Here is a 21,730-nt window from a genome sequence, read left to right on the forward strand (position 1 = left end):
TTGTCTCCATATTCCATGGGTTCCAAGAAAATGACTCATTCATGTTCCGGATCAATACCGGAATATCATTTTTTTCCGGCTATGAATCATCAGTTAGCCAGTCACTATAGAACCTTCATCAAGCACAATAGATTAAGTGCTCAGCATGACCAATAATGTCTCGCACGAGTACTGTTGACTAGATTTTGAAAAGAACAGGATAACACAGAAAAGAGGATAAAGATAAATGGAAAAAGAACTAGGACAAGTAGCATATGGTTAACATGGAACAACACGAAGAGAGAATGTTTTTTAATGTAATATTTGCATGAAGAAATAACATAGAGGGAAAAGAAATACCGAAATGGTAAATGTTATGGAAAGAAATAATATAAAAAACCTAAGAGAGTTGGTGAAGAAATGATATAATTGAACACACGGCAATACGACCAGCCTGTTCATTTTTTTGTTCACAAGAAAGAGAACGAATTAATTGAACACACAATATTAAAGATTACCATTAACCGAGTACAGAAACCAAAAAATAAGAGAGATTACAGAAAATTATATGAATATCACACAGCAGACTTACATAAAGGAAACAAGAAACAAATTAGAAAGCCGACAAAACTGTGGGAAAAGAGAAACAAGGAACAATGGTATGAAACTAACCCAAAACGAAGAAAGGAAGATTGAAAATGAGAGGAAAATCCTAACTGGCCAGAGGAACTAAAAGGAAAAGACCTTGGACAAGAGGGAGAAAGACCCTGAACAAGGGTTATAGGGTAATAACGTTCTCCTTTAGGTTAATATAAACGCAATAGATAAATTCATGTCCGACTTTCATAACATAATTTTCAATTTTTAAATAAAGATTGATACCTGCCTATGAATGAAATGACACTCCCCTTAAGGTTTGCATTTAAAAAAAAATAAAAAAATAAAAAAGTTATGTTAATAAAGTAATGTTGTGAGAAGGTATAGACATATCTATTGTATTTATACAAATATCAAGAGAAGGATGTCATCTAATCCATAGTTTGGGGGGAGTGAAGAGTGTCAATTCATAAAAATTCAAGGGGTGTTAGCATAATTTACGGTTTATCCTAATTTTTAAATACAACCTTTCTAATAAGATCAATATCTGAAAACTGTCAAACCAAAATGGAGCAGGGTGGGGAAGGATTACAGGGGAAAAAAATGGGGATAGGGAGAGATGGAACCACACCGACTCTCCAACCAGTTTCTAGGTTTCCCTACTGTAAGAGATCATATGGCGGAAGTAGGAAACAGTCAGTAGCACAATTCAAATAGTTGTTTCCATTTCAATTCTGAAAGGTCACCGACTAGTGTGCTTTTTGCATACTCTCATGGACTCCATACTATCTAAATATTCTTTTACATTTAAGTAAGATAAGAAGAGATGCAACATCTTTTTTTGATAAGTGAGATGCAACATGTGCTAGAAATATTTTAGAGTAAAACAAGTTTTGATTCAACTATAGAAAACCTAAAAATTAGCCAGAATAGAAAGTAAAAAGAGTTTAGAAAGATCTAACAAAGCTATAGAATCACGTGAATAGCGTTGTCTTTAAATGTTGATTCGTACCACCAAGAGCAGAGAAGGAGAGAGCAAACAGGTATGAGAAGCTCAATTCCATAGTGTAGCCCCTACCATCTTAAGATACCTCTTAAGGTAACCAATGGATTACAAACACTAGAGAGGGCTCACTTCTAACCAATGTGGGACAAGCAACAATAGGCAAAGTGTTTGGAACACAAACCCACACCACCAACATGTTCACGTTAAAGATATCAAACTCAAACCCAGAAAATCTTTAAAATACAGTTCTCATTGTATTCAGACATGCAAGATAAATGATGACATATTTTAAGAAATAACAACCTTTTTCATCGTCTTTGCTAGGTAAGAGCCCAATCCTACCCCCTTGATCATTTTAACCAAAATTGGGGGCATTAAAAATGATACAAACCTAAGGATTATTAAGAAGTTGTAGGTTTGTGAACTATGATGGACTTGCCAGCAAATCTGATATTCTCATAAGTAACATCAAGTTGCATTAAAACACTAAATGTTTTGTTTAAGGGAACAAGTAAAATCAACCTGAAGCAGTGGTGAAAAAAAGGCGCAAATTATTCACTGCCTGTAGCCATCAAAAACTCGCCCTCGCATACGACCTCCCCTCCAACATATGCCTTCCCTTCCATCTTTGCAATTCCAAAGCGTTTCTGCAACTTGATAAGTGTCATTCTCATAACTAGGGTGTCACCAGCAACCACTGGTTTCCGGAATCGCACTTTGTCAATACCAGCAAAGAAGAAATTTTCACGGGAACCTCCAACTTCTGGTTGCAGCATAACCAAGCCACCAACTTGTGCCATTGCCTAAATCCAACAAACATTGCCATTAGTCGCTAATTATCTGATTTACTGACACGAAAATCAAATAATGGAGACAGCTTTTAGTAAATATTGATTCTAACATGAAAGGATGCATAAGATATGTACTTCTAGTCTAGAATAGATGATGGCAATGCTAACTGTTTGTCTAGTAAGAGACTACGAGGATGAAGAAATCATCTTCTTGTGCCTTTTCATGGCAAAATATCGATAAAATAAAGGGATAACGTCAGATCCCCACCCATTGAATCCCCCAATTTCTTCCAAATTTTATTTAATGTAAGACATGTAGCATTTTAAAACTGAATAAATATCACGCATCTCACATCTAGCTAAAAATGGGAGAGAATTGGAGGATTCAATGGAAGGGGATCCTTGAAAATAACAAAGACAGACTTATAGATAAATATAGTCAATGAAACAAGAAAGAAACAAAGAGGAGACACAAACATGACATGACTTATGACTAAAAGTACCTCACACTCTGAATTTCTAATGATGTTGTAGCAAAAGTATCTTTTGAACAGTTTCAACACTAGTCATAAAGTTAAACATACATAAGTCCTCATCTACAGGAGTATGGATTACTCACAGCTCCAAAATAAGAATCATTGTATCTCCAATCGGACTTGATTGATCTCTAATATTGAACTCTGGTGTAACATCATAATTCATCTTAATTACTCACAAAATGAGACCAAGCGTGTGTGTTATAAAAATGACTCTGAACAAATAATAACCACCATCAGAGACTAGGTAATTAAAAGTTCTAATATTAGGAATAAAAATGAATTTCATGAAAACAGAAATGAATCTTTTATTTGATCTTCTTGCTCTATAGGCAGCTAAACATTAAAAAAGAAAAAAAAAGAAAAAGAAAAGAGCTTTATCAAAAGAAATCTAATGAAATAAAATAAACTGATAAGTTACTGAGGTCAAAATATAACCAAATTCACCCCTTCATGTGCTGAAGATTATCCCTCCCTTAATCTGTGGTTTTAGGGAATGGACAGCCCTCTAATCTGTGGACTGGCTATTTTAGAGTGAATTCTTGCAGAATCCATGATTTTGACCAAGTCAAACCATCAATGGTGGATTCATCTTTTCTACAATAAAACTAGGCACTGTAGACGCAAGGGTATGAACCAAAAGACACATAACTCATGTCCTTAACCCATCAGCCACTGACCAAGACTTCTATGCTTATAATATGCTGCAAACTTTACTTATTTGTTCCTGATCACATAAACCGTACCTTATACTGTTTATACTTAAGAAATTGGATACGCTATGAACCATAGAATTCTTTAAAAGTTTCTACTTTGGCTCCTAGTATCCCAGTCAATTTAACTAAGTTGTATAACAGGAGAAAATGGAACCACCCGTAAATTCTTGTAATTATCAATAAACTTTTGATTCTTTCATTTTCAATTTTTAAACTTCACAAATTTGGAACCTTTATAACAAAAATCAATTATCTTTCAAGATTCATATGCTTTTCACATCATTTTCTGGTTAAGCCATCAATGGGCTCACTATCAGCATTTCTACAGCGTGCAAGGGCAAGGAATTTCTCCCATTTTAAGTCAATATATTGCAAAATTACAAAGTACAAATCAAATTCTGAAAACAACCAGGAAGAGAGCATTACATATACACTCAAATACAACTGTTCAACCTAGTTGTAAATTCAAATGGCTCTTTGAAAACTGAGGCTATGCATCAAGAACTGCAAATCCACAATAATACTACAAATAGATGTCGTGCTTTCTAGGTAAGATACATTTGAGGGGACGCCCAGAGGAAACTAAAAGGCCTATAAAATCAATGGTCAAACAAAAAGTGAGACTGACAAATCTATCCAGTTTTAATCCTTGTATAACAGTGCAGCTATGGAGACCTAAATGCTCATATGCTCCTCGCATTGCATATGCCTGTATATCAGTGATGCAGAGCACCCAAGAATTGATCCAAGGCATAGAGGTGGACCAATTAACTACGATCAGCCACTAGCCACCACTAGTTGATTCTTTATTTTATTGTAGTCTTTGTCAGTGTCCTTGCCTGGTCATCTTTTATTGTTATTTTTACAAACTAGTATTGTTATACTCCTGTTCTTTTGAAAATTCATGTGAAAAGCAAGTGACTTTTAATGAGCTTAGATAGCTAAGATTAGAAAGGCGCGTGAATAATGAAGGCTAGTCAAAGAATCTTTGCAAGAAGTTTTAGCAAAGTTATTATCCAAAACCAGACTTGCTGTCTTATTGAATTCTCTTAAACCTAGACTTAGGTTTGAACTTCAGTTCCTGGGGTGCATTCTAGCTAATTTCAATTGCTTTATTTCTGGATCTTCTTCTTCATGCCTACTTTTAACACGTCTATAAGCCAGAAAGGTGGTGCCCTTATCTGAAGTCTGTACCAGAGCAGATATAAGCCTTTTTTTTTTTTTTTTGCTGCATAAGTTAGGTATCTCCGTAAAAGAGGCATGGCAATCAATATAAAAGAAAATGAAAGAAGAAAGAAACTATGACAGCCTAAATTACAACTAAGTCCCTACACCTCTAGTGCCAAAAATTAAATAATTAGATTTTCCCAATTAGCAATCAAGTCCAATCAAAATTTTCCATTAATCAGTTTCACAATTTTTATTGACATGGCTTTGAAGAAGGATTCTTTTGATAGACAACATAGACATTGGCAATGAATTTAACCTAAATTACTTTAATTGTTTCACCCCATTTTTTTATGAAACAATATGATACTTTCAAACTCCTTAACAATTAAGTTGGCTTACTAAAGCTCAGTTACAATATCCCTACTAAACAATGGGTCCCATTTTTATTTTTCAATGACATAAAAGTCCTTCTCTATGAACATTGTCAGGTCAAGGAACTTGAGCGGTGGTCCAAAATGTTGGCAGAGTAAGCTTCTAGAGCCCTTTAGAAAAGGTCAAGTCCAGAAAGAAAACACTCAGCCAAAGGGAATTCATAGACTCCATGAAATGGACGATGTCCAGGACCAAATTCAGATACATGGAATCTTTTTTTTTTTGATAGGTAATCAGAGAACTTATATTAATGAGAAAAAAAAAGAAAGAAAAGAAAAGTACAAGATGTTCATGATGATGAACAATAGGAAACAAATGAAACAAACAGCAAACAAAGGAGAGGGAAATCAAAAAGTTAATCTAAGGGAAAACATAAACTCGGAAAGAGACGAAGAATCAGTAAAACCCCAACAGCAAAACCACTCAAAAAGAGTACGCTGGCATAAAACCTTTAACTCATCCAACGTTTTCTCCATGTTCTCAAAGGAGCAACGATTTTGTTCCAACCAAATAATCTACATTAAGCATCTTGGAATCAAATTCCAAATATTTGAGTTATGCTTCCCAAGCCACTAATACCAACAAAGATAACAATCCCACCACCGATCCTGGCATAACCTAATGAATACCAAAAGCCTGAAGCATGAAAGTTCATAAAGTATGTGTAACAGGACAATGGAGAAGAGGATGGTCTACCGACTCCCCATCATAGCAACACATACAACACCGATTTACCAAAGGGCGACCCCTAAGCATGAGATTATCCAATGTGAGAATCTGATCGTGAGTAGCTGTCCACAAGAAGAAAGCCACTCGCTTAGGAATCTTTGGTTTCTAGACACCCTTCCAAGGAAACAAAAAATTCGGAACACCCTGAATTACTTGGTAATAAGATTGGGTGTCACCTTTGAGCCGCCAACAAAGAGTATCCCTCCTATCACTTCGACGAATACAAGGTTGGATAAACTGAAGTAGAGAATCTTATTCCTTTATGTTTGATGTGGACCATATGGAGGGAACGAAATCGGCGTAATTTTGAAGATGTGGAGTGCATGTCATCTCTATTCCAAGCATCCTTCATTAGTTCTGTTTATGAGCGGTCTTTTGCATATGGCCTTGCTGATATTAACCCTATTCACTCCTTCATAGAATCAATTCATGTGTAGATATTTCTCTAATTGTAATTTTTTAGGCTACTTCGTGCTTAGCGTCACTAAGTAGTCTTGTTTCAATAATATTACTTTTGCCTATCAAAAATAGACTCCATGAAATGCATTTTGCTCCATTGACGCAATTACCCATTGAAGTACTATTGGTAAACTAAATCTGTCATAGACACCTCAACTAACTCTAGTACTTGTGAGAACTGTGCTAGTCCAAGTAAAACACTTAAAATCGTTAACACCACTCTCAATATATGTAATGTCCGAAATGGTAAAGTAAAATGGATCAACCAGCATTTATTCAAAGTTTACTTCAGTTTAGATTCAAGATTTATTTCCTTTGGGAAACAAGCATTCCCTTCTTAGTCACTGCATTCCCAGTTCTAAGATAAAACTTCAATGAGGCAGGTCTTTAATGCTTTATTACTATCCCAGTTTTCTTAAAACCTTTAATTTTCTGTGGCATTTTACAAGCACCCACAATTTCACCAACATTCACTAAGTAGCACTTTGCTACTCTACACCCCCTCAAAGCAACATGAAATCCACTTGAATATAACAAAACCGTGTGTAAACTTCTAATCTATCCCTTTCTGTGGAGGGGGAGAGGGCAGCTTAACTAGAAAACTTTATCTAACTATAAAACTTCAAATCCCAAAGTATCCTTGTTGAACTTTTAATAATGGAAAGCATTATCAACATCAAGCTCATGAACTAACCAAAATAGGTTTGACTCCAAACCGCAGAAAAAAGTATATGTATTAATTAATAAATTAATTAAATATTTGACGTGACATTAGCAGAAAACATTAGCATTCACAGAATCATCAACTTTTTTGCAATGGGAAGAGCTGAACCAAAGATGTACTCATCACCACCCTTAATCACTTGATGGAATAATCAGCCTCCAACGCTTAACACTCAAAAGGAACCAAAAAATTGCACTTTACTTGAAGACAATTTATGTACTCTGGATGGTATGTGGAAACAAAAAAACAGGCTTATCAGTCTTAATAAGTGATCTACTCTCATATTCTAGATATTTTTTAATGCTCAAAGCTCATATAACATAAAGAAATGTATACATAAATTGTTCATAAAAAAAAAAATTAAAAAGAAGAAGAAGAAGAAGAAGAAGAAGAAGAAAAAGAAATATAAGCTTTAATTCCTTGTGAAAGGGTATCAACAGACCACATAGTATTTATAATAATGACCAAGAGAAATTTCGTTCTAAGGGCTAAGTCAAGCTCAAACAGTAAACTACAATGAGTACAAAGGCAGAATTTCCAATAAGTAGATATGGCGGAAAAGTTTCTACATGGAAAATAATTGCTGCAGACCCCCACCATAGAAGTGATAGAACAATATAGCTCTAGCACCTGGTTAAGCAATTAGGAATATTTTCTATTGTGACAAAATAAACAATCCATAAATTTATCTAAAATAACTTTATCCTAAGGATTTTGAACTTCAACTGCCAACTGAAATGGCTCCCATGGGTTCAACCTTCTCTTTAAAATTCTTTGAATTACAACAATCATCTTTTTAACAAATGATGCACTGAAAGATTATGAAACATTCAACATCATTTAATATGTTTCGATTTCAACAATGATGTACAAACAAGTGCAACGTTTTAACAATATTCTAGTTGGATGATCAGTTAAAACCAGTAAACTTCTATCAACCAATTCAAGAAGAAATCACTGCTTGGCTCAATTACCAAACTTCAAATCTAATCTGAATTATTGAATTGTAATTCAGACCCTAACAATTAATTTAAGCACATGGTATGAGATTGCCTGACATTTTCCCATAAGACATCAAGCAGTAACCCCAAAGGGTACTGTTGGACCACATTCCACCATTGACTGAATCGATTTGGGCATTACACTTGCTCATAACACTGTCAATGCAACAGATGTTCACATGCAAAAATGACTGTAACACCTACTAGCTATAGCAAATAGACCAATGACAACTCCTAACTGAAAAGTTATCCTGAAGACTAAGTGTCTTGATACCCATAAGTCCATAGCTTTGAAAGCTTAACATAGGATGGTCAAACACGAAGTTCAATCAAGGTTCATTAGGAACAAATAAAAATCTCCTCAACCGTTTTAGAACCTCATCATGAAAATAGAACACATCATAACACTTAAACTCTCAATTTAGATGCACAATCTTACCATTGCACAATAGCATTATTGTTAATAAACGTATTAATATTTAGTAATTCATACACAAACCCTCTAACAAAAACAACAGAATTTAGAAAAAAAGCGAAAGGAACAAAAAGGAGGAACGAAAGTGTGAAACAAGCAAATACCTCAACCATGAGAACACCAGGCATTATCGGTCTTTCAGGAAAATGACCAGGAAAGAAATTGTCGTTAATTGTGACATTCTTGATAGCAACAGCTGAAACTCCAGGATTGTGTTCAATTACTCTATCCACTAGAAGAAATGGGAACCTAACAAAACCCAAAACAAAAAGAAAGTAAAAACGTTGAAAATTGCTTACAAAAACTTAAAACAACTACTAGACTTCTTTTGGCTCCTCCTAAAAGAAGCTACCTATGTTTCATTGTTTGGCAATTCAAAAACCACAAAAAAGAACACCTCAATATATGTATTGCAATTTGCAACAGGGGTTTTCCTCAATCAATTTTTTGAAGTGCACAGAACAGAGAATTTTAGAAAAAAATGATACAGAAAAGAAAATTGCAAAATGGGTTTTTCTCAAACAGTGATTTAAAGTGTACAGAAAAGAAAATTTTAAAAAAATGTTGTGGAAAAAAAGTGGAACTGACCGGTGAGGCAGAATTTCACGAATCTGGTTGATATCCATCACTGTAGGAAATGCAGCATATCCTGTAAAAAAAATTGAAACCAACCCAATTAAGAGAAAGAGAAAGAGCAAAAAGAGATATTTTTGAAGCAAAATACGTACTTAATTCAATAGGGGTGTCTTGCTTGGTATCATTTGCAGCGTCCAGAGAAGAACGGGTGGTGAAAAGGGTTGGATACGATCTGAAAGCAGTACTACGAAGATTGACTTGTGATCGTGATGGAGACCAAGCAAAGGTGGGTCTATGAGGAGGAGGAGAAGGAGATGAGAGAAGTGAATTGGAGAAAGCTGAGGCTGCCATTGCCACTGGTTTTGTTGAGAAAATGGTAGCTAGTGTGTGCGTGAGAATGTGTTACTGTTTGTTATATACTATAAGTTAAGAAATAGGTTGGACAAGGCGAGAGTTACGAGGTAAAGTGGTTTGACTTTTGAAGCAGGTCGATTGTAGTTGGGAGAGTTTTGACAACTGAATACCAAACCAAAAGGGACGGAGATTCCAATGTTTGTGTTCATGGTGGATGTTCTACATCTCATGGTACCAAGTTCCTCGCACATGGTTATGGACCTTATGGTTAGAAATTGAATCAATGTTCTAAATGGTCTTTGACAACTCCAATACTAAATTGTTTCATACATATCAAATTCATGTTTTGAGATGTACGAAGTGCTTGACTACTAGATTCTCACTTTAACATCTTAATCCAATAGTACGTATGACTTACCTAATTAAGTTGGCCTATATAAATGAGATTAACTTGACTCTTGTAAAATCTAAGTTACATGATTAGGATATAAAGTGGGTGTAAAAACCCTCATGTTAGTGTAACTAATAAAAAGCTTAAGAATGAAATCTCTTCTCCTCTACTTTTCTCTCAAGCTCTTGGAATCTCTTTGGCATGGTTCTTAAGGTGTAGATTTTATGTGATGAGGTTATGATCTACTCAAATGTGATGGATTGATGATCTTTTGCCCATGTCTTTTGCCCCATACTAAAATTTTAATTTAAACTTGTTTCGTTGGAAAGTAGACATATGGGTCTTCAAAACAAGCCCAAATATGACCCAATTTAGATTATGAACAAGGAATGACGATTTGAAGTTGTCATAATGCAAGTGGTCATGACAGGATAGTTTACAATGTATAATAGTTGCATAAGTACTTTTTCTTTGATTGGTATCAAAGCATAAGACCTAAAATCATTTTCCATTTCGATTGGAACTTGCAAGTAGGATTTTTCTAAGTTGAATGTCCATCTCAAATAAGCATTATTTTGTTAGATTTAAGGCAATTAATTTAAGTGATATTTTTTTATATTTACATATTATTTAAAGGCAAATGTTAACAAGCACCTTGCCATGCTTGTTAAGATTAGCATAATGTGGGTCTTACTTAATAAAAAATTGAATAAATGGAAGAAAAAGATATAAAGCTGGCCCACAGCCTATAAGACTTCTAAAAAAATGACATAAAGCTATTATTAACGAGTACTTTACGGTACCTATTAACACAACCCTTATTTAAATAATAATATAATTTTATCAATACTATAATATACCTCGTGGAAAACAGATTTACAAAAATTGAAATCCCTAGTTGTTAAGGGAAATTAATTGTTGATTATTATTTGGCATATAACAATTTCTAAACAAATTTAGGGTTTAAATTAGGTTGGATTTCTACTGGATCTATATTTTAGAGGTATTTTTGGAGATGGAAGAAAGAATGCAAACCAACTTATAAATTTTTTTTCTTTAAAAAAGTAAGTATAATCATCTGGGGATTTTAAAAAAATTTGGGGATTTTTTTTTTTGGTAATGGAGCACCTTAGGTCCTTTTTGTAAATTTCGGACGTGGGGGATCCTTAATTCTAATTTGTAGCACACATAATAAGCTTTCCAAGGAATCAAAATTCTGGAGGTTTACGGACAGACACAAAGCCAGAATTAGAATCATAGACTTACACTTAACCAGTGCAATTCCATTGGTCCACTGTTTGTAATTGGCATCTCTGTTGTTTCTCCTCTATGCAAATACCAATCTATGTTTCCTGATAAGAACTTCTTATTGGAGGGTACTTAAAATGTATTTCTAAAGTTCTATTGATTATCTCATAGTTCTACTTGTGAAATTGGATCTTCCGAATCACGGATGTTCCTATAGCCGAATAGCCTTACCTAGCATTATAACTCTTAACGGGTTGACAATAACTTGGAAGAATCGATATAAATATTTTTCCTCCTCTTAACAGGTTGGGACTAAGCAGAAATGTTGAACTACTGATTGCAGGATTAGCCAAGGAAGTGTCTTTATGATGAGTCCAATCACATACCAGCAGTGCATACCGTCTCCATATGCTTATTTGCGTAAAATGGAAGTATTATGGTAGCACATTCAAAAGCCCATTGCACAAATTCTGATCTCTACGTATAGTGGCCTGAACATCTTGTTTCTGTAAATATGTATTTCCAATGACAACAATGTAATTTACTAAAATCATGTTTTACTTTTACCACCAAAAACCAGGTTGCGTATAGTGGCCTGAGCGTGCACAAGTATTAATTGGCATACAGTAAGCAATAAACAGTAATGTAGCACTTGAAATTCCCTGCAGCTTACATTGGATGCAGACAGCTAGGCATGTTCCTAGTTGTAAAATTAAAAGGAAAATAGAACATAACGGGGAATGCAGTGGCAGAGCTAGGAATTTATTTTTGGGGGTAAAAAAATGAGCTAATCATTTTTTTTTTCTTTGTATATATTATATCCATACTATTTATACTAATCTAAGCTAGTATTATAAACAAAACTTACAATACAAGCCGAGTACTTTATAACTCATAGTCTTTAACTTGCTTTTAAACCCAGATTTTCAAATTAAATTGCAACCTATTAAGATAAAAAATTACTAAAGACTACTTAAAATTAGATATACAATCATTGAAGGCATAAAAATTAGATATACAAGAGTCTATACTTGTCAACTTTATAAAAAATTAGTAAGTTGCTCGTGCGATACATGGATAATTTTGGAATATTTTATGTAAAAAATTATTGAATAATGTTGTACATAAATTATAAAGAAAATGTAAACTAAGGGTCCGTTTGGATATTGCTTATTTTGCTAAAAACTGAAAACTGAAAACACTGTAGCAAAATAATTTTTAAATGTGTGAATAGTGTCGTGGGATTCATTTTTAATTAAATTTTTGGTGAAAAAAGATGTTTGTGGGTCCCGTGAATAGTACACGGGACCCACTGACAGTGCCAATCAAGTGAAATGTAGTGGGTCCCGTGCACAGTGCACGAGACCCACTGGCAGGTTTGTGTCCCACGTGAATGCACTTCTGGTAAAAAAAAAAAAGAAAAAAAACTCTCAATTTAGATGCACAATCTTACCATTGCACAATAGCATTATTGTTAATAAACGTATTAATATTTAGTAATTCATACACAAACCCTCTAACAAAAACAACAGAATTTAGAAAAAAAGCGAAAGGAACAAAAAGGAGGAACGAAAGTGTGAAACAAGCAAATACCTCAACCATGAGAACACCAGGCATTATCGGTCTTTCAGGAAAATGACCAGGAAAGAAATTGTCGTTAATTGTGACATTCTTGATAGCAACAGCTGAAACTCCAGGATTGTGTTCAATTACTCTATCCACTAGAAGAAATGGGAACCTAACAAAACCCAAAACAAAAAGAAAGTAAAAACGTTGAAAATTGCTTACAAAAACTTAAAACAACTACTAGACTTCTTTTGGCTCCTCCTAAAAGAAGCTACCTATGTTTCATTGTTTGGCAATTCAAAAACCACAAAAAAGAACACCTCAATATATGTATTGCAATTTGCAACAGGGGTTTTCCTCAATCAATTTTTTGAAGTGCACAGAACAGAGAATTTTAGAAAAAAATGATACAGAAAAGAAAATTGCAAAATGGGTTTTTCTCAAACAGTGATTTAAAGTGTACAGAAAAGAAAATTTTAAAAAAATGTTGTGGAAAAAAAGTGGAACTGACCGGTGAGGCAGAATTTCACGAATCTGGTTGATATCCATCACTGTAGGAAATGCAGCATATCCTGTAAAAAAAATTGAAACCAACCCAATTAAGAGAAAGAGAAAGAGCAAAAAGAGATATTTTTGAAGCAAAGTACGTACTTAATTCAATAGGGGTGTCTTGCTTGGTATCATTTGCAGCGTCCAGAGAAGAACGGGTGGTGAAAAGGGTTGGATACGATCTGAAAGCAGTACTACGAAGATTGACTTGTGATCGTGATGGAGACCAAGCAAAGGTGGGTCTACGAGGAGGAGGAGAAGGAGATGAGAGAAGTGAATTGGAGAAGGCTGAGGCTGCCATTGCAACTGGTTTTGTTGAGAAAATGGTAGCGAGTGTGTGCGTGAGAATGTGTTACTGTTTGTTATATACTATAAAGTTAAGAAAAAGGTTGGACAAGGCGAGAGTTACGAGGTAAAGTGGTTTGACTTTTGAAGCAGGTCGATTGTAGTTGGGAGAGTTTTGACACCTGAATACCAAACCAAAAGGGACGGAGATTCCAATGTTTGTGTTCATGGTGGATGTTCTACATCTCATGGTACCACAAGTTTCTCGCACATGGTTATGGACCTTATGGTTAGAAATTGAATCAATGTTCTAAATGGTCTTTGACAACTCCAATACTAAATTGTTTCGTACATATCAAATTCATGTTTTGAGATGTACGAAGTGCTTGACTACTAGATTCTCACTTTAACATCTTAATCCAATAGTACGTATGACTCACCTAATTAAGTTGGCCTATATAAATGAGATTAACTTGACTCTTGTAAAATCTAAGTTACATGATTAGGATATAAAGTGGGTGTAAACACCCTCATGTTAGTGTAACTAATAAAAAGCTTAAGAATGAAATCTCTTCCCCTCTACTTTTCTCTCAAGCTCTTGGAATCTCTTTGGCATGGTTCTTAAGGTGTAGATTTTATGTGCCTTGCTCTAGAAGCAACCACCAACATTAGCGACAAGCCAACATCTCTTTAGGTCATGACAGCATAGTTTACAATGTATAAAGTTGCATAAGTACTCATTTTCTTTGATTGGTATCAAAGCATAAGACCTAAAATCATTTTCCATTTCGATTGGAACTTGCAAGTAGGATTTTTCTAAGTTGAATGTCCATCTCAAATAAGCATTATTTTGTTAGATTTAAGGCAATTAATTTAAGTGATATTTTTTTATATTTACATATTATTTAAAGGCAAATGTTAACAAGCACCTTGCCATGCTTGTTAAGATTAGCATAATGTGGGTCTTACTTAATAAAAAAATTGAATAAATGGAAGAAAAAGATATAAAGCTGGCTCCACAGCCTATAAGGCTTCTAAAAAAATGACATAAAGCTATTATTAACGAGTACTTTACGGTACCTATTAACACAACCCTTATTTAAATAATAATATAATTTTATCAATACTATAATATACCTCGTGGAAAACGGATTTACAAAAATTGAAATCCCTAGTTGTTAAGGGAAATTAATTGTTGATTATTATTTGGCATATAACAATTTCTAAACAAATTTAGGGTTTAAATTAGGTTGGATTTCTACTGGATCTATATTTTAGAGGTATTTTTGGAGATGGAAGAAAGAATGCAAAACCAACTTATAATTTTTTTTTTTCTTTAAAAAAGTAAGTATAATCATCTGGGGATTTTTTAAAAAAATTTGGGGATTTTCTTTTTTTGGTAATGGAGCACCTTAGGTCCTTTTTGTAAATTTCGGGGACGTGGGGGATCCTTAATTCTAATTTGTAGCACACATAATAAGCTTTCCAAGGAATCAAAATTCTGGAGGTTTACGGACAGACACAAAGCCAGAATTAGAATCATAGACTTACACTTAACCAGTGCAATTCCATTGGTCCACTGTTTGTAATTGGCATCTCTGTTGTTTCTCCTCTATGCAAATACCAATCTATGTTTCCTGATAAGAACTTCTTATTGGAGGGTACTTAAAATGTATTTCTAAAGTTCTATTGATTATCTCATAGTTCTTCTCTCTAAGTTTCTCAGCTTTGAGTAGATATTTTATCTATTTCTCTCTTGTAATTACTTCTTGTTCAGGTCTAGTCCACTTCAATAGTTCAAATAATAGTATATAGTATAGGTCCAATAGAGAGGACAGAGGCTTGAGGATGTTACTGCCTTTTCCATAGTTCGGTATTTTCTTGATACCTCCTTATCTATATCATACAGCTGAGACCTGAATAAGTTTAAGCAAAGCAATCATCCGAATTCTATGTATCTCTGATATGTTTGTTTGAAACTATACTTTTTGCGCAACCTTGCTTCTGTACAGCCTTTTCAATCTCATTGCCTAATACCACTCGACGAATTTGCACTTTTTGTTCTTTTCTTTTTCTTTTCCTCTATCTCTCTTCCCCTCCCCACCCCCCCCCCCTTTTCTGTGCAGCTACTAGCAGGCAGGACAACAGTCAAGAGATGTTGGGATCATGATGGACATCCTCTTGCCATGACCACAGCTGATGCAGTTGCACCAAGTGGCATTCCTCCTTGGATTTGGAGAGAAACTCTAGGAAATGGTTACTTTGCAGTTAAATCTCACTGTATTGTGAGATTAGCTTCAAGTGGGGCTCTGTGCATCAGTGGATGAGTACCATTTTGTTAATAGTAAGCACTTTTCGTCTATGACCTGCCAAGTGAGTGAGATCAAGGCCTCTATTAGAGATCATGAGCCTTTGGCTAATTTTATTGCCACCAAGGAAGCTATAAGATGTGCTTTCAGGTTGAGAACCAAGTGCATATTTTGGTTCGAGGATGAGGATCAGATAATTGGAAGTCTTGACTGGGATATGACTTTGGGGAATTCTATACTTCATCTTGATGGGAATTCTATAAAATAGTTGAAAGGTAGCAGCTTTTATTGATGGGATCAGTTATCACAATTGTGAAATTGGATCTTTCGAATCAAGTATGTTCCTATAGCCGAATAGCCTTACCTAGCATTATAACTCTTAACGGGTTGACAATAACTTGGAAGAATTGATATAAATATTTTCCCCCCTCTTAACAGGTTGGGACTAAGCAGAAATGTTGAACTACTAATTGCAGGATTGGCCAAGAAAGTGTCTTTATGATGAGTCCAATCACATACCAGCAGTGCATACCGTCTCCATATGCTTATTTGCGTAAAATGGAAGTATTATGGTAGCACATTCAAAAGCCCATTGCACAAATTCTGATCTCTACGTATAGTGGCCTGAACATCTTGCTTCTGTAAATATGTATTTCCAATGTAATTTACTAAAATCATGTTTTACTTTTACCACCAAAAACCAGGTTGCGTATGGTGGCCTGAGCGTGCACAAGTATTAATTGGCATACAGTAAGCAATAAACAGTAATGTAGCACTTGAAATTCCCTGCAGCTTACATTGGATGCAGACAGCTAGGCATGTTCCTAGTTGTAAAATTAAAAGGAAAATAGAACATAAAGGGGAATGCAGTGGCAGAGCTAGGAATTTACTTTTGGGGAGTAAAAAAATGAGCTAATCATTTTTTTTTTCTTTGTATATATTATATCCATACTATTTATACTAATCTAAGCTAGTATTATAAACAAAACTTACAATACAAGCCGAGTACTTTATAACTCATAGTCTTCAACTTGCTTTTAAACCCAGATTTTCAAATTAAATTGCAACCTATTAAGATAGAAAATTACTAAAGACTACTTAAAATTAGATATACATTCATTGAAGGCATAAAAATTAGATATACAAGAGTCTATACTTGTCAACTTTATAAAAAATTAGTAAGTTGCCCGTGCGATACATGGATAATTTTGGAATATTTTATGTAAAACAATTTTGAATAATGTTGTACATAAATTATAAAGAAAATGTAAACTAAGAGTCCGTTTGGATACTGCTTATTTTGCTAAAAACTGAAAACTGAAAACACTGTAGCAAAATAATTTTTAAATGTGTAAATAGTGTTGTGGAATTCATTTTTAATTAAATTTTTGGTGAAAAAAGATGTTTGTGGGTCCCATGAATAGTACACGAGACCCATTAACAGTGCCAATCCAGTGAAATGTGTGGAAGTTCAAAGAGTAGTGGGTCCCATGCACAGTGTACGAGACCCATTGGCAGGTTTGTGTCCCACGTGAATGCGCTTCTGGTAAAAAAAAAAAAAATGAAAAGAAAAAAAGAAAGGAAACATGGAACGCAAAACGTTGAAACATTTTAAGCTATCCAAACACTCATTAAATTAGAGTAAAGAAACATATACATTTTGAGATATTAAAAATTGGTTTAGTAGTTTTACTACATATTTGTAGCCTTTTTAAGGTAAGATTATTATTTTTTTAAATCATGAAACCAAAAATAAATGTAAAAGAGTAACGGGACCATGAAATAAACTAATTTGTGTTGTGTTTACATATTTCATACTATGAAATAAAAATATACCCAACTCTCTGACTATCTTTCACTCATCGATAGTGCGACATTAAAACATGGTGTGGGCAAGTGTCTATGCATGTGTTTTATAAATAATTTAAAATTAAACCATGGTAGAATATGACTTTACGTTGCGCACCAAATATTCTTTCTACTTATATACCCAAAACAAAAACTAACTAACCAAATTATCTAACCTAAATCATATTTAAGCACCTAAGTTAAAAAGAAAAAAAGATTACCTGTAGGGGTTTCGGTGTCTTGATGGTGGTGGGAGGCCAAAATAACGAAGGTGGTGACCCCTCAGATTCCTCTTTCTCTCTCTTTGAAATGTTTTGTTATTCTCAAGCCTTTTATTTTGGTAATATATAGTGAAATAGTGCTTTTTATTTAACAATCCACAATATTTTTGTGTCTCTCTATCTCTCTCTAGAGTCTTATCTCTTTAGTTATTACTATTAGCCCTTACCTTTTTGTGTGTGTGTGTGTGTGTGTGTGTGTGTGTGTGTGTGTGTGTGTAAGCTTAGGCAATTAATAAGAAATTAATGAGATAATAGAAAAATAAGATAATGTGAACTTTTGGGTAACAATAAAAAAAAAAAAAAAAACTTTATTGAAGAGGTAAAAAAAAATGCTAAATTCAAAATTAGAGTGTCCCTTGGTAGTACCTCATGCAATCTCGCACGAGATCTCTAAGAGAGAAACATTTTGTAACAACTTTTATTCTACAATATTCCTCCAATTTTTTTTTTTACTCATTCCTTGAACTGAATAATTATAATGGTTATGTGTGTGCAATTTATAACTATTGTTTCATTGCATATTTATAGCATTCTCAAGGTAAGATTAATTTTTCACCCTAAAAAAAAGGTAAGATTAATTTTTTTTTTTTAAATCATGAAATAAAAAATAAATGCAAAAGAGTAACAGGACCGTGAAAATCAAATAAATTGTGTTGTGTTACATATTTAATAGTATAAAATAAAAGTATGTCCAACTCTCTTACTGTTTTCCACTCATTGATATTGTGGCATTAAAACATGGTATGGGTAAGTGTGTATGCACGTGTCTTATAGATGATTTAAAACCATGGTAGAATATGGCTTTACATTGCGTACCAAATATTCTCTCTACTTATATACCCAAAACAAAAATTATCCAACCAAATTACCCAAACCTAACTCATATTTAATCCCTCTAATTTAAAAAAAAAAAAAATACCCATAGGGGTTTCGGAGTCTTGATGGTGGTGGGAGGCCAATATGATAGAGGCGACGTCCCCTCAGATTTCTCTTTTTGTCTCTTTCAAAAGTTTTGTCAATCTCAGGTCTTTTATAGTGAAATAATGAATTTTGATTTTGTAGTGAAACAATGTGTTTTATTTAACAATTCACAACATTTTTGTCTCTCTATCTCTCTCCAAGGCTTTATCTGGTTAGTTGTTACTATTAGTTCTTAATTTTTATTTTTTGCTTTTTTTAAAAATATTAAAATAGTGGGTATGCTAAAAGACATGAAAAAAAAAGAGAAATGTGTGATGTAGGCTTAGGCAATTAATGAGAGACTAATGAGATAACAGTAAAATAAGTTAATGAAAACTTTTGGGTAACAGTAAAAAAAACTTAATGAAAGAGGTAAAAAAAATGCTAAATGCAAAATTAGAGCATCACTTGGCAAGACCTCACGCACTCCTGCATGAGATCTCTGCATACATATATATATACATACATACATACATATATATATTGATGATTATTCCTTTATAATTTCTAATCACTAATCAACATGAGTCTCAAAAAACTTTGTGGTAGGACTTTATCATACGTACAAAATAAGTATAGATTTTTTTATCTTTATTTTTTTTTTAAAAGGATATTGCTATTGTGTTCATCCTTATAAGAATTTAAGCATAGATTAAATTTTCATTATTTTAATAATTTTTCTTTGATTCCTTTATAATTTATATATTGTGTTGGTTTAAATGAATTTTTTCTCAAGCTTTCAGATGATGGACTTTAGATAAGATGTTCAACTTTTATACGCCAAGTATTGACTATAATTCTTGTACATGGAACAATAAATAGAGATAAGAACTTAAGAATATGGTCCATTTTGGTTGGCCTTAGCTTGATTTGTCTAGACATAAATTTCCTCTCTTGCCAAAAGTCCGACTTATTTTAGGTGGAAGTTTCCTTGATTATTACTTATATACAAAATTCCAGGATTATTAAATTGGAATAGGTCCCTTACTAACCTAACCAATTGGAATAGGATGAAATTTCTTCCCATCCAACTAAACATTGTGTGCACTCCAAATTTTTTCTGCAGCTCATAATGATACGTTGTTGATAGGTGTCATCCAAGTCCAACATGATTGAGAGTTGTGATTGGGACTATGGACCTAAAACTTTACTATTCAATACTTTGCGAGAAAAATTAAATACTCATTTGATGTAACAGGAGACTATGGAATTTGATATTGTATACACTGGGGTTTGTTCTTGATGTTGTGAAATTGTTGTAGGTATTAACAACTCTAGTTTGATTAGTTGGCAAGTCACGTTCTTTAATTGTGAAAAGCCTACAATGGAAAACTTTTGTGTTCCTAAAATAAATGTTTTGGAGAGAAAATTGTTAACTCCCTCATCCCATTGGGACCCCCCTATTTATACAAAGGAAAAAGGGTCCAATATTCCTAAGTGTGACTTAGTTACATGCAAATGTGCCTAGATTTCTTTTAAAAATTTAATTATAATTTTAAACTCTAATTTGGTGATTTTTATATGATTTTTGTGGTTTGATTTTGATTCAGTAAAGACATATTAGCCAAAAGAAATGAAAGTAAAGCTATTAAAGAAATCTGTACTTTCAGATTAGCAATTACAGATGGCTAATGCTGCATAGCCTGCATTGTCATTTGTGGTTGTGGTATGAATAAGCAGTATATTGTTTGGGCGACTGATCGAGGCAAAGCAATTAACCATATTAAAAGGAATTAGCAACTTTTCTTTCTCCTTTACCATTGGTGGTATGTATATGCCTTTTTTCACATATGTTCAACTGAAGTACCCATTAGGATTTCCCTTAATTATGATAAACATATATATATATATATATAAATTGCGATGGAAGTGTGGAGTGGATGGTTTTTTTTTTTTTTTTTTTGGTCCTTGAGTATTTTGGATTATTTCAAATGAGTAATCGCTCCTCTCAGGCTCATAAATTTTTTGGTTTATTGATTTTGTTATCTATAACTTTGATTCTTCTTTACCTAATAAAGTTTGGAATTTTCTAAAAGTAAATTTTTTTTTCAAGAAAATGAATAGAAATCTTCCTTCTTGTTTATGCTCATGTTGATGTTCACATTTGTATCTTTTGCAATACTCAATAAGTTGTTTACTCATTTTGTGAATTATCAATTGTAGTTAAGAAAAAAAGTATAAACACAATACTATTCAATTAAACTAATGTCAAAAATTAAATCTATTAGATTAAAAAAATGGACATGAAAATGAAAATCTCACCAAAAATTTCTTAAATAAAATTAAAATAATTTTTACTCAATATTGTTTATCAAGCAATTATGTACTAACTAACAACATTCCAATCATTACCTGTATAACAACATTCCAATCAATTGTAGTTAAGAAAAAAAGTATAAACACAATACTATTCAATTAAACTAATGTCAAAAATTAAATCTATTAGATTAAAAAAATGGACATGAAAATGAAAATTTCACCAAAAATTTCTTAAATAAAATTAAAATAATTTTTACTCAATATTGTTTATCAAGCAATTATGTACTAACTAACAACATTCCAATCATTACCTGTATAACGGGGTGATGAAATGGTTGTTCAGTTTATTTAAGAAATGTGATCTAGCTTATAGAAATTAAAAAAAATACAATAACTTTCACGCGTAGTCATGAATTATACCTTTACGTAAATCTTATGCATTTTATGAGTTTTATTTTATATAAATGTATTTCATAAAATTAACAAAAT

At 33.3% G+C, this 21,730-nt stretch overlaps 2 protein-coding genes across 2 annotated transcripts; both read right to left on the bottom strand.

Annotated features, from left to right (window-relative positions):
• Nucleotides 1–1,814: 1,814 nt before the first annotated feature.
• Nucleotides 1,815–9,663, bottom strand: LOC112005067 (uncharacterized). Its single transcript, XM_024037315.2, has 4 exons — nucleotides 9,344–9,663; nucleotides 9,204–9,264; nucleotides 8,720–8,864; nucleotides 1,815–2,385 (listed from the first exon to the last, which is right to left on the bottom strand). Exons 1-4 carry the CDS (start codon nucleotides 9,540–9,542, stop codon nucleotides 2,134–2,136), a joined length of 657 nt encoding a protein of 218 aa, XP_023893083.1. The 5' UTR covers nucleotides 9,543–9,663; the 3' UTR covers nucleotides 1,815–2,133.
• A 2,970-nt stretch (nucleotides 9,664–12,633) lies between these two features.
• LOC112018957 (uncharacterized) lies at nucleotides 12,634–13,698 on the bottom strand. Its single transcript, XM_024051492.2, has 3 exons — nucleotides 13,402–13,698; nucleotides 13,262–13,322; nucleotides 12,634–12,922 (listed from the first exon to the last, which is right to left on the bottom strand). The coding sequence occupies exons 1-3, from the start codon at nucleotides 13,598–13,600 to the stop codon at nucleotides 12,634–12,636; spliced, it is 549 nt and encodes a 182-aa protein (XP_023907260.2). The 5' UTR covers nucleotides 13,601–13,698.
• Between the last annotated feature and the right edge of the window lie 8,032 nt (nucleotides 13,699–21,730).

This window comes from Quercus suber, unplaced genomic scaffold, assembly GCF_002906115.3.
Source record: "Quercus suber isolate HL8 unplaced genomic scaffold, Cork oak 2.0 scaffold_107, whole genome shotgun sequence".
Taxonomy (NCBI): domain Eukaryota; kingdom Viridiplantae; phylum Streptophyta; class Magnoliopsida; order Fagales; family Fagaceae; genus Quercus; species Quercus suber.

What these genes read in the sequence shown, in the direction of transcription:
- LOC112005067 (XM_024037315.2), bottom strand. Translation starts at nt 9,542, where the DNA reads ATGGCAGCCTCAGCTTTCTCCAATTCACTTCTCTCATCTCCTTCTCCT. An exon ending in CGTGAAATTCTGCCTCACCG is followed by an intron (nt 8,865 to 9,203) that starts GTCAGTTCCACT and finishes GGGTTTTGTTAG; the next exon opens with GTTCCCATTTCTTCTAGTGG. An exon ending in CTGGTGTTCTCATGGTTGAG is followed by an intron (nt 2,386 to 8,719) that starts GTATTTGCTTGT and finishes TGTTGGATTTAG; the next exon opens with GCAATGGCACAAGTTGGTGG.
- LOC112018957 (XM_024051492.2), bottom strand. Translation starts at nt 13,600, where the DNA reads ATGGCAGCCTCAGCCTTCTCCAATTCACTTCTCTCATCTCCTTCTCCT. An exon ending in AGACACCCCTATTGAATTAA is followed by an intron (nt 13,323 to 13,401) that starts GTACGTACTTTG and finishes TTTTTTTTACAG; the next exon opens with GATATGCTGCATTTCCTACA. An exon ending in CGTGAAATTCTGCCTCACCG is followed by an intron (nt 12,923 to 13,261) that starts GTCAGTTCCACT and finishes GGGTTTTGTTAG; the next exon opens with GTTCCCATTTCTTCTAGTGG.